Source organism: Bos mutus, chromosome 8 (genome assembly GCF_027580195.1).
Source record: "Bos mutus isolate GX-2022 chromosome 8, NWIPB_WYAK_1.1, whole genome shotgun sequence".
Lineage (NCBI taxonomy): Eukaryota > Metazoa > Chordata > Mammalia > Artiodactyla > Bovidae > Bos > Bos mutus.
The window spans coordinates 87308065-87321638 of NC_091624.1; the positions used below are offsets into that span (position 1 = coordinate 87308065).

Consider the following 13574-nt stretch of genomic DNA (forward strand, 5'->3'; position numbering starts at 1 on the left):
ATACCCTGTCCAAAGACACAAGTTCACTGATAATGTAATTGGATATGAGAGCAATGTCAAATTGCCATAAAGGTTTCTAAATCACTTTCTCTATATATACTATTTCTTCCTAGACCGATAATAGTTTGTAGACTGGCACTTTGAGTAGCTCTGATCTATAGAGGCAAGCTGTTTAAACATTTTTTCTAAGATAGTTACCAACCTTATATAGGATTCCAGTCAGGTATTGTTAATCTTGAATGTATTTTAGTTCAGCAAGTATTAATACATATTAAGTAGTTGCCAAATATAGAGTAAATACATATAAGGCTTTTAAAAAGCAGTTACTTTTTTTACACAGGTGTATTTTAATTGACTGAATCAAAATTCATTTGATTTGATCATTTAATTTTAAAGAACTATATACTTCTAAGTAAACACTGTTGTTTTATATTTTAGTACATGGTTCCAAAACTGTGTCAGTCTGCATAATAAACAGTTTTCCATTTTACCCTTGATAATAAATATTTAGGTTTTAAAACTGGCTTCGTTAATTTATCATTTTTTTTTTCTTTTTTTAAGCTATCAGTCCATGATGCATTAATATTATCACAACCAGTTTCTACACCTTTACCACTAAGGTAATTAATAGTATATAAAATAATACATTTATTCACTTGGATCAGAATGCTTTAAAATATTTTAAGAGTTAGTATAATAGAGCTGTGCTGTTTTTACAAACTGAGAATAGCCTTAATGTTTCTAAGTTTGATAGCTGGTTGGATGGCAGGGGTCATTCACCATTTTAAAAATGAAACACTCAGAGTTGAAAAATTGGATGTAGGGAGTATTTCCCTCTTCCTCTCATCTCCCGTCCCCATATCCAGTTTATTACTAAATATTTCAGGTGAACTGACTTTACCTCCTAAAATGTCTTGAATCTATTAGCTTCTCTTCGTCTGCATTGCTAGTCCAGGCTTCGCGTGGTCTTTTACCTGAACTATTTCATTATGAACCTCTTAATTGGCACCCTTTTGCTCTTGTTCTTCAGTTTTTTATTCACATTGCAGTGTGTCTTTTTGAGAATGCTAGTATAAAATTGTTGGGAGAATGCAAATATTTTTATTTCGGGCATAATCTCTTACTGTATTCACCCCTTCCTTCCCTATGCTTTAGTCACAATATGTTTATTTCAATTCCTTGAACATGGCAGATGGTTTTTCTTGCCTCAGGAACTTTGCAAATGTTGTCTCCCCACGAACCCCTACCTTCACCCCTACCTTCTTTCTTTTGAGCTCGGCTCAAACAGCTGTTCTTTAGGAAGATCTTTCCTGATACATGCCTCTTTGTTTTTGAAGGATGAATTTGAATCATTCTGTTACACCATCTCATTAACTTTGCTACTTTTCAGTGATAAAAACTAAATCAGGTCCTAAATCAGGACTTGAGGCTAATATTATATTCTCAATTTATAAATATTCAGAAAATAATTTAATAAGCAAATCTTAATACCTTTTGGTGAAATAGTTCATAATCTTTTCTCTCCTTTTCTAGTGGAGCTAACTTTAGCACCTTGTTAATGAATCTGGGTCCTGAGAATTGTGCAACACTCCTGCTCTTTGTTTTACTTGAGAGTAAGATTTTGCTGCATTCTCTGAGGCCAGCTGTGTTGACTGGAGTAGCTGAAGCTGTTGTAGCTGTAAGTATAGAATTTTCTTTTTAGTACAGAATTCTTGAGAGAATTTTTACTCTGAAGGAAAATTTCCTTCAATGAAAGCAACTTTGAAATTACCACTAAATGTTTAACATAAATGTAATAGGGTGGCAAAGAGATAATATAAAGAAAAAAAGTAATTTGTATTGAGAGAAAATTTTAGTTTCTAATTTTTCATATCTTGGAGTTCTTCAGAGAAGCTATATGATTACATAAAAATAGAACTTGTGAATGAAGCTTACTGTATTAAATGAGAAGCTCTAGTCAGTTTCAGCTGCCCTAAAATTGTGGGCATGACTAATTTCTCCCAATTTGAGCCTTTGATCATTGTGGCCAGTAACATACAGGAAAATCTAGGTGATTGTAAAATTGAATTATGTACAAATGCTTTGCTATTGTGAAAAGCATAAATAAAAATTTAAGTCCTCTCCTGTTTTAAAATCTCTTGATGGCATCCCATTGCAATTAGAAAGAGGTCTGATCATTAGGGCTTTATAGGTCCATAATGTTGAATTTTGGATGTTCCATTTCTCTATCTTCCATTATTTGTTTAATTTAAAATGGTAGACTCTCCTCTCTTCCCTTCCCCATTTTACTGTCATGGAGGTAAGGATCTAGGTCTCTTTTTCACTCCTATGTCCTCAGCACTTATTACAGTTAATATCATGGAGTAAACACTCAGTAAATACTTGTTGAATCAACAAATGGGATATGTCTCCAAGATCTTAATCTGGTCAAAGAAATGCTGCTAGGACTGAAAACACTAATAACTATTTGAGATGGTTCATAGGGGGCAAAGATCCTAGTTATATACTGATTATTCCAAACCTCCCCAGTTGCATGTGAAAGCAAAAGTAGTTATAACATGAAAATATTTGTTAATGAACTGACTAGTTTTAGGAAGTTCCCACTCAAATATTCCTTCCTATAAAACTTTAGGGATTATCTACTGCCCTCTGTCTGAATCTTTGTAGTTTAGTCTCTTGCAGTGTGAACTTGGAAATCTTAATAAAATGCAAGATTGCTTGAAATTTATGTAACTGATGTTGCTTGTAAGACTATTGATAAATGAGGATTTGATAGTAAGGCAACTTATTTAAAGAGAAGAAAATTGAAAAGAATGGTGACAGGATAAATTCTGCAAAAGGAGAATAATTTTAATATCAAAGAATATTGAAGAGTTAATGGAGCCCTCCCTTATGGCTCATATAGTAAAGCATCTGTCTACAATGTGGTAGACCTGGGTTTGATCCCTGGGTTGGGAAGATCCCCTGGAGAAGGAAATGGCAATCCACTCCAGAACTATTGCCTGGAAAATCCCATGGACAGAGGAGCCTGGAAAGCTACAGTCCATGGGGTCGCAAAGAATCGGACACGACTGAGTGACTTCACTTCACTATAGCAAGAATTGGTGGAACCAGTGAGTATTTTTGTGAAATTGACTGTATTTTTGATTGTGCTGCAAAAGTCAAAGATGAAGATAAGGATGTTGTATTTTGTTGTTCAGTAGTTTTATTCTGAAATTTCTTACATAGTTGGAGGTGTAACGTACCTTTTGTTGAATGGAAGGTAGTCAATTTTCACTGGAGGAAATCTGGAGTCCTTGCAAGGTCCCTTGCAAGCAGTTCTGCCCCTCTGCTCTCTGATCTCATGACTTCTCTCCCTTTTGCTCACTCTGCTCCAGCTGCGCTGGCCTGTGCTACCCCTGGAGCATATTAGGCAATCCTCACACCATACCGTCTTTGCCCTGACTGTTCCTTTCCTTCAAAGTGCTCTTCTCCTAGGTATCGCCTTGACTAAATCCCTCACCACCTTCAAGTTTCAGCCCAGTGTCTCTTTCTTAATGAGGCCTACCCTGTTTGGCCTGTTAGCCTACTTTGCCTCTTTCTTCTCTACTGTTCTAAACTCTAGTACCTTTTTCTTGGCTTTACTGTTTTTTTTTTTTTTTCCCTCATAGCACTTAGCACTCTCTCACATGGCATATAGTCTGTTTATTATGTCTTCTTTTTGTTTTCTCTCTTCCTGCTAGACCAGGTGTTTGAGTCAAATCCTGGCTGCCGTTTGTTTTTCATAAATATGTTTTACTGTAACATAGGCTGTTTATTTATATATTTCCTCTGCTTTCATACATGAAGGCAGAGTTATTTGTGACAGACGCATTATGGTTTGCAAGCCATAAAATATTCTGTATATTTTACAGAAAAAGTTTGCTGACTCTTATGCTGTACTATAAACTTCATGAGGGCATGGATCTTTGTTTTATACACCATTATAGCCCCATCAATGTAGAACAGTTTTTGGTACATGTTAAGTGCTCAGTTGCCAGAAAGCAAGTAAATGATTGAAGACAAAATTCCAATTCTATGTAATCATCTGGAATAATTGGCAGAGGTAGTAAATGCTATAGGTAATTATTTGGGTGAATAATGATGTGTAAGGTGACAATTGAACTAGACCTTGAAAGATTACAAAGATTTTTATAATAGAGGAAAGATTTTGTCATCAGTGATTAAAATTTTAATATTGGTTGAAGTGGATCATTTTGTGTTTATTTGGGCAGTTAGGAAAATTTTTTGTTGAAATTTTTAGTTGACTGTTACTATTCCTGAGATAATTGATTAAATTTTTTGTTTCATTTTGATGTTCTTAGTTGAATTTTAATCAGAGGTTATCTTGAAATTTAATAGATGGATGAAATGCATCAGTTAAAAATCATGAATTTGTTTTATAAAATTTCCATCAATTTTTTCCTCTCACTTTCTCCATAAAATAGGAATGTGGATTTTCTATAGACATTAGAATTAACGTTCAAAGAGCTGTTAGCATTTTAATTGTGCTTATGATCATTGTCATGTCTAAAGGTTTTAATCATATCGGTTCATAGGATTAACCTGTAATGTTTTATAGTCATTTATATTTTGGAATGAAGTTTAAAGTGAAAGAAACTAGACTTTAGCTGCTTTTTAACGGTCCCTTTCTGTAATATTAATTACGTAATTCTCATTGCAAATTTAAAAGTTGGTTAATTTTTTAAAACTTTTTTCCCAGATGATCTTTCCATTTCAGTGGCAGTGCCCATATATTCCCCTTTGTCCTCTTTTACTGGCGGCAGTGCTCAGTGCACCTTTACCATTTATAGTTGGAGTTGACTCAAGGTATTTTGATCTTCATGACCCACCACAAGATGTTGTTTGCATTGACTTGGATACAAACATGTTATATCTGTAAGTTGGTTCTTTTTATATTATCTCCCTTTATATTTTTCTCCACATGTAATTATAGCTCTTTGAAAGCATATACAAATTGCTACTTTTAAAAGTTGTTAATATGTCTTCAATTCAGTGATTCTCAATCAGGACAGGTATCAGAATCCTAGAATGTTATGTGGTTTGAAAAAGATTCAATGTGTTCAGTATTATAATAGTTTATATTGGATAATAATCTTAACAGTAGGCAGGAGATGTTTATGTTTATCAGAAGATAATATGGATTCTTAAAAAGAAAAAGGGTAAACCCTGCTTTCAGAGCTCAAGAGCTGTGATATCTAGGTTTAATTCAGAACCCATGTGTAAGTCACAACATAGTGACCTTGGTCACAATATAGGGTAATATTATGCTGTTGCCTCAGTTCGAGATTTGAATTTTACAGGGATTGTAGAGAAATTGATACTAAAAATCAGTCACAGTTTGTGTTTACAGAGGTGATAAATTTGTATGGCAGTGGTATAACTGAGGGTTCAGAGAGTAGAGTACCACACTCGTAAAAGCAGCTTCATCCATCCAGTTCTAGATGGATGTTTAGGCGCTCCCTCCACATCCCATCGCCCAAAAACAGCAACAACAAAGTGGGAAAGAGCAGTAAATAATGAAAGTTCCTTAGTGTAAGTGACAGATTCCAGATCCTGGAGTGCTTTTATTCTTTCCTGTTTGATATTTGTAGAAAATGAATAGAGGAAGAATTTGGGATGAGACTTCAGTGGTTACAGCAGTAGAATTGGTTGGGGAAAATAGGCTTGCATCAACCCAAAGAATAACTTAAGGAAGGAAGAAAACATTTGATGTACCTTAAAAAATAATTTTGAAATGAATCTACCATTGTATTTTGAAAACTGTAATTGTGGTATTGTTATAGCTCCATACGTTTGTTTATTTGAGCTTTCAATACTTTTTAAGAATTGAAGTATAGTTGATTTACAATATTACACCATTTTCAGGTGTACAGCATAGTGATATAGTATTTTTATAGCTTATATTCCAATAAAAGTTACTAAAAGCTAATGGCTATAATTCCTTGTGCTGTACAGCAGTGGTCCCCAAACTGGGTGGTACCAGGGACCAGTTTCTTGGAAGATAATTTTTCCATGGACTGGGGGTGGGTGGAGTGGTTAGGGGATGATTTGAGCAACATTACATTTATTGTACACTTTATTTCTAATCTAATACTGCCATTAAAGTACCTGTCTAAGGCTCAGAGGTTGAGGACCCTTGCTATACAGTATATCCTTGTTGCTTATTTATTTTGTATATAGTAGTTTGTGTCTTTTAATCCTATACCCTTATCGTGCCCCTCTCCCCTTTTTTCTCTCTACTGGTAACCGTTAGTTTGTTTTCTATAAATGTGAGTGTGTTTTGCTGTGTTCATTTTTTTTTGTTTTGTATTTAGATTCTACATATAAATGATATCACATAGTATTTATCTTTGTCTGACTCATTTTACTAGGCATAATATTCTCTAGACCATCCGTGATGCTGCAAATGGCAGAATCTCACTCTTTTTTTTACCAGTCTGTTCAGTTCAGTCACTCGGTTGTGTCCGACTCTGCGACCCCATGAACTGCAGCATGCCAGGCTTTCCTGTCCATCACCAACTCCCGGAGCTTGCTTAAACTCATTGTCCATTGAGTCCATGATGCTATTCAACTGTTTCATCTTCTGTCGTCCCCTTCTCCTCCTGCCTTCAATCATTCCCAGCATCAGGGTCTTTTCCAATGAGTTAGTTCTTTGCATCAGGCGGCCAGACTATTAGAGCTTCAGGTTCAGCATCAGTCTGAATATTCAGGACTGTTTCCATTAGGATGGACTGGTTTAGACCTCCTTGCAGTCCCAAAGGACTCTCAGGAGTCTTCTCCAGTACCACAGTTCAAAAGCATCGATTCTTCGGTGCTCAGCTTTCTTTATAGTCCAACTCTCATGTCCATACATGACTACTGGAAAACCAAAGCTTTGACTAGACGAACCTTTGTTGGTAAAGTAATGTCTCTGCTTTTTAATATGCTGTCTAGGTTGGTTATCACTTTTCTTCCAGGGAGCAAGCATTTTTAATTTCATGGCTGCAGTCACCATCTGCAGTGATTTTGGAGACCCCCAAAATAAAGTCTGTTACTGTTTCCATTGTTTCCCCATCTATTTGCCATGAAGTAATGGGACCAGATGCCATGATCTTCGTTTTCTGAATGTTGACTTTCAAGCCAACTTTGTCACTCTCCTCTTTCACTTTCATCAAGAGGCTCTTTAGTTCTTCTTTGCTTTCTACCGTAAGGGTGATGTCATCTGGATATCCGAAGTTATTGATATTTCTCCTGGCAGTCTTGATTCTGGCTTATGCTTCTTCCAGCCCAGCGTTCTCATGATGTACTCTTCATATAAGTTAAATAAGCAGGGTGACAATATACAGCCTTGACGTACTCCTTACCCTATTTGGAACCAGTCTGTTAATAATTTTTATTCATCTATCCGTTGATGGACACGGGTTGCTTCCGTGTTTTGGCAGTTGTAAATAGTGCTGCTATGAATAATGGGGTGCATATATCTTTTCAAATTAGTGTTTTCTTTTTTTCTGGACATATACCCAGGAGTGGATTTGCTGGGTCATATGGTAATTCTATTTTTAGTTTTTTGAGGAACCTCCATACTTTTTTCCATAGTGCCACTACCAATTTACATTTCCACCAACAGCGTATGAGTGTCCTCTTTTCTCTACATCATCACCAGCATTTATTTGTCTTCTTTTTGATAATAGCCATTCTGACAGATAGGAGGTGACATCTCAAAATTGTTTTGACTTTCACTTCTGTAGTAATTAGTGATATTGAGCATCTTTTCATGTGCCTGTTAGCTATCTGTATGTATTTGGAAAAAATGTCTCTTGAGTTCTTTCTGCCCATTTTTTTTATTGCATTGTTTGCTTTTTTGATAATAAGTTGTATGAGCTGATAATGAGTTGTATTGTTTGCTTTTTTGATACTGAGTTGTATGAGATGTTTTGGGTGTTAATTCCTTGTTGGTCACATCATTTGCAGATATTTTCTTCTATTCCATAGGTTATCATTTTGATTTGTTGATGATTTCCTTTGCTGTTCAAAAGCTTTTAAGTTTACTTAGTTCTCATTTGTTTATTTTTGCCTTTATTTTGCCTTAGGGGAGTGATGCTAAAAATACTGCTATGATTTATGTCAAAGGGTGTCTTGCCTTTGTTCTCTTTGTCTTAGAGTTTTATGGTTTCAGGTCATATGTTTAGGTCTTTAATCTGTTGTGAATTTGTTTGGATATTTGGTGTGAGGGAATGTTCTAATCTCATTTGTTCTACCTGTAGCTCTCCAGTTTTCCCAGCACCAATATTTGAAAAAACTCTCTTTTCTTCATTGTAAATCTTGCCTCCTTTATCGTGGATTAATAGATTGTAGATGCATGGGTTTATTTCTGGGCTTTCTGTGTAGTTCAGTTATCTATGTGTCTGGTGTTTTGCCAGACATAAAATGTGCTGTTGCTGTGTTTTGTTTTGTTTTGTTTTTGCTGTTTTGATCACTGTAACTTTGTAGTACAGTAGAAATTGGGAATGTGATACTTTCAGCTTTGTTCTTTCTCCTCAGGATTGCTTTGGTAATTTGAGGTCTTTTGTGGTTGTTCATGAATTTTAGGATTACTTGTTCTATTTCTGTGAAAAATGTTATGAATATTTTGATGGGGTTGTATTAAATCTGTAGATTACTTTGAGTAATATGACCATTTTAGTGATATTAATTCTTCCAGTTCAAGAAGAGCAAGAGATATTTTTCCATTTTGTATCATCTCCACTTTCCTTCCATGACTTTTCAGAGGTCTTTCATATTCTTGGTTAAGTTTATTTCTGGATATTTTATTCTTTTTGATACAGTTTTAAATGGGATTTACTTAAAAAACTTTCTGATAATTCATTATTGCTGTATAGAAAAGCAATAGATTTCTGTCTATTAATCTTGTATCCTGCAAGCTTGCTGAATTCATTTATTAGTTCTAATAGTCTTTGTGTGGAGACTTTAGGATTTTCTTCAAAAATTTTTTTTAATTGAAGTAGAGTTGATTTACAATGTTGTGCCAGCTTCTGCTGTACAGTATAATGACTCAGTGATACACACACATACATACATTATTTTTTAATATTCTTTTCCACTATGGTATATCACAGGATACTGAATACAGTTCCCTGTGCTGTACATTAGGGTTTGTTTATCCATTCTGAATGTAATAGTTTGCATCTTCCATCCCCAAACTCCCAGTCCATCTGTCTCCCTCCCCTGTTCCCCTTTGTCAGCCACCAGTCTGTTCTCTGTGTCTGTGAATCTCTTCCTGTTTTGTAGGTAAGTTCATCTGTGTTGTACTTCTAGGGTTTTCTATATAAAGTATCCTGTCATCTATAAAGAGTAACAGTTTGACATCTTCCCTTCCAATTTGGATGCTTAATTTAACAGGAAGGATGTCAGCTTTTCACCACTGAATATGATGTTAGCTGTGAATTGTCATATATGGCCTTAATTATGTTGAGATTTGTTCCCTCTGTAGCCACTTCATTGAGAGTTTTTATGGTGGTGGTTGAATTTTGTCATTTGCTTTTACAGTATCCGTTGAAATGATCACGTGGTTTTCCTCTCCTTTTGTGGTGTGTCACGTTGATTGATTTCTTTATATTTAACCATCCTGGTGTTGCTAGAGTAAGTCCAACTTTATTGTGGTGTATGATCCTTTTTATATATTGTTGGATTTGATTTGCTAATATTTTGATGAGAATTTTTGCATCTATATTCAAAGATATTGGCCTGTAATTGTCTTTTTTGTAGTGCCTTTGTCTGGATTTGATAACAGGGTATTGGTGGTGATGAATTTGAGAGTGTTTCATCCTCTTTAATAATTTGCAGTACTGTTAGAAAGAGAAGTTTGGTAGAATTTCCCTGAGGAACTGCCTGGTCCTGGACTTTGTTTTCTGGGAATTTTTTAAATTGCAAATTCAAGTTTAGTACTAGTGATTGGTCTGTTCAGAGTGTCTGTTTTTCTTTTTCTACCTTTAGAATTTACTGTTTACTTTTAACTTCTGCCATTTTAAGTATGGTATCTCTTGATGTGGGTCTGTTTGGGTTCACCTTGTTTGGGATCCTCTGTGCTTCCTTTATCTGGATATGTTTCTTTTCTCAGGTTTGGGGAGTTTTTAAGCTATAATCTACTTAAATACATTTTTGACCCCCTCTTCTGTTTTCTGGTACCCCTCCCTATAAGGTGAATATTGGTACATTTAATGTTATTCTTGAGAGCTCTTAAACGGTTTCCATTTTGAAAAATTTGTTTTTCTTTTACCTCTTGTTAGTCCCAGCAGTTCTCCAAACAGGCTTGTCTCCCCTGCATAGGATTCCTGGACTGGGGTGCCCTGCATTTGACTCTCACTGCTCCCTCCCCTGGGTGGGTGTCCACCTTATAATCTTCTTTTTCCTCTGAGTCCCCTCCATGGACACAGGTCCCAACTCAAATCACTTTTCTTTCCTTCCGTGTGTATCTGTCTTATTGCCTTAGTGGTACAGTAGTTCACCTGCCAGTTTTCAGTTAGTTTTTCATGAGAATTGTTCCACGTGTCAGTGTATTTTCTGATGTATTGATGGGAGAAAGTGAGCTCCATATCCTCTTAGTGCACCTACTTGATCGATCTCCACTGTGGACATTTAGATTTACTTATCGCCTGGAAACAATGAACTACTTGGCAAGCACTAAATATTTCTTGTAGTACACATTTTGTTATTTTTTAGTAACTATCCCTAAAAAAGTTACTTCAAGGTTGCATATACTGTGGTGCTTTGGAAGTTATTTTGAAGTTGTAACTCAAAGATTTACCCCATTTTATTTGCTATTCTGAATAAAATAATAGAGATTGTTAATTTTGCCCAGGCTTAAATAACTTCTGTATAATTTCTATAGATCAAAACACTATTTATAAAATAGTTTTGAATGTTTAATTATACAATTATGAAATGTTCTAGATACCAAAGAATTATAGAGAATAATGTAAATAATTTGCATGAATCTTCCACTAAGAGTCCAGATTCCACCAATACACATTATATTTATACTAGTATAAATGATGTTTTGTTTTGCATGCTTTAAAAGTTTTTACGTTTGTACAATTTTCTTTTTTTTTTCAATTGTATTTTTATTTTTTAACTTTACAATATTGTATTGGTTTTGCCATATATCAAAATGAATCCGCCACAGGTATACATGTGTTCCCTATCCTGAACCCTCCTTCCTCCTTCCTCCCCATACCATCCCTCTGTGTACAGTTTTCTGATTTGCTGTTTTCCTTAGCATTTTCTGTGAGCATTTCTATGTTGATACATGTAGCTCTACTTTGTTTTCAGTATTTACCAGTGTTGATGGCTATTTAGATTGCAGTTAAATTTTAAAGTACGGACAAAGCCTCTATGATCATTATTATGCATATTTCTTTGAATATATGGTTAATATACTCAAAAATATCCCTGAAATATATACCTAAGAATTTAAGATTCTAGCATTGATATTGGTAAGTGATATAGCATTAGCTCCAGCTCATGGTTGGCACATAGTGCTTTCATCTTTGTAGAGTTTGTGACTGTTTGTAACATATAGACTGTATGTTACTGACTCTGATATTTGTTGAGATTTGCTTCTAATAGGTACTTTTAAGTCTCAAGTCAGTTAAGTTTAACACTTAAAATATTATAATTCTAAAATGTAACTTTGAAACAAGACTTGTGTTATATTCATGACTCCAGTTAATGAAAGTCTGTGTTGGAGGGTTAGAATGAGATGACCAAATTTGGCTGAGGTTGATTGAAATGAAAAGAGAACTTCTTGGAAATCACTTAAGAATTTAAGTGATCATTTAAGTGATCATTGAAGAATGCAGACTCTTAAATTGTAACGTCAGTATAAATACCCTTTCCATCTTCTTTTTTAGTTTGACATAAGAATTTTGTTTAAGTAAAGACAGATTATAACAGACTTTATTAATTATGTTGTTATTTAATAGATCAGATGAAAAGAAGAACATGAACTGGAAGCAGCTTCCCAAAAAGCCATGCAAAAATCTGATTAGCACCTTGAAGAAATTGTATCCCCAGCTATTCTCAGGTAAATGTGAGGAAAAGGAGTTTTTTTTAAACTTTTCATTTTATATTGAAGTATAGCTGATTAACAATATTGTGACAGTTTCAGGTGAGCAGCAGAGGGACTCAGCCATACATGTATCATTCTCCCCCAAATTCTCCTCCCACCCAGGCTGCCACATAACTTTGAGCAGATTTCCCTGTGCTATACAATAGGTCCTTGTTCATTATCCATTTTAAATATTGCGGTGTGTACATGTCAATTCCAAACTCCCTAACTATAAGAAGGGATATTTTTAATGAAAGAATGTATATAAAAGAATTCTTGTTAAATTTAAATGTAGTTTTGCTGTGTTTAATGGGAGTCTCATTGCAAAACAAATTCCAGTAGTGAGAGATTACTGTGTGGTTCCTGGTGTCTGAGCGTGCTCTCTGTGCCTCCCTGTGAGCCTCTGCCAGTGAACCCTTCACACTAATGCGGAGAGGAGTTTCAAGAAGCCATGGGCTCTATTTTGACAATTCCCTTAATTGTTGAGTTATTATATATGTATAACATTATGTATTAATGTCATTTATTTCTCTTTCTTCATTTGTCAGTTCACCGAAAAACTCAAGAAGGTTCAGCAATTGAGATGACTCCAATTGAAGCAGATTTCTCTTGGCAAAAGAAGATGACACAACTTGAGATGGAAATTCAAGAGGCATTTTTGCGCTTTATGGCATCGATTTTAAAGGGCTACAGAACATATCTCAGACCAATCACAGAGGCTCCTTCAAATAAAGCTACAGCTGCTGATTCATTGTTTGACCGACAGGGTAAGTAGCATTGAAAATATAAATACTTTTTATTGAAATGAAAAAATTTTCTCTTTGGTAGTACTGCCAAGAAGTATTTACTATATAAGATCTTAGAAATTTATATTAAAATATGGTGATCTTCTGTGTATTTGTAATCTAGTTCTATGAATAGAATTTCTTTTGACTTTTATACCTTATTTTTCTTCCTGAGAAATTTGAAATTGGAGGTGTTTAATTATGAAATGTCAAAGATGTTGCTTATATTTATAGTATTCTGTGACCAGTTATCTCAGTAGAATGAAGCTGGTCATTTGCTTTTAGGTGTTTTCTCAGCTTTATATAATTTTTGACCTTATACATTTTTGGCTTTACAGTATTCTCTAACAAATAGTTTTTGGAATAAAGCCACCAGTGTTTAAAATTTTTTGAAAAGTACAGCCTTGTTCCAGAGGAAAATACCATACTCATTCTCTTTAGTATTTGTAGTTTTAGGAAATTACAAAAATTTGTGTTGGTATTCAGCAGTTCTTATATATATAGTGGAAAACTTACAGATACATCAGTATTCATAACGATAATTATTTTACATATCTATAGTTTGGCCCTGCAGTTATTGTTTTTTTTAATCTGTATTTCCCCAATAATCCTTTTATCTTTTCTCATTTCTGGTTTAGGATGACTTATTTCTCAAATATTTA

At 34.7% G+C, this 13574-nt stretch overlaps 1 protein-coding gene across 5 annotated transcripts in view; it reads left to right on the forward strand.

Annotated features, from left to right (window-relative positions):
* DENND4C (DENN domain containing 4C) overlaps positions 1-13574 on the forward strand; it is a 123377-nt gene that overhangs the window by 47242 nt on the left and 62561 nt on the right. For all 5 annotated transcript variants that reach the window (XM_070375951.1, XM_070375949.1, XM_070375948.1 and 2 more), the window contains 5 exons: positions 562-620; positions 1534-1678; positions 4742-4917; positions 12003-12103; positions 12676-12894. In XM_070375951.1, the coding sequence (XP_070232052.1) occupies positions 562-620; positions 1534-1678; positions 4742-4917; positions 12003-12103; positions 12676-12894 (700 nt within the window). The remainder of the gene's footprint in view (positions 1-561; positions 621-1533; positions 1679-4741; positions 4918-12002; positions 12104-12675; positions 12895-13574) is intronic.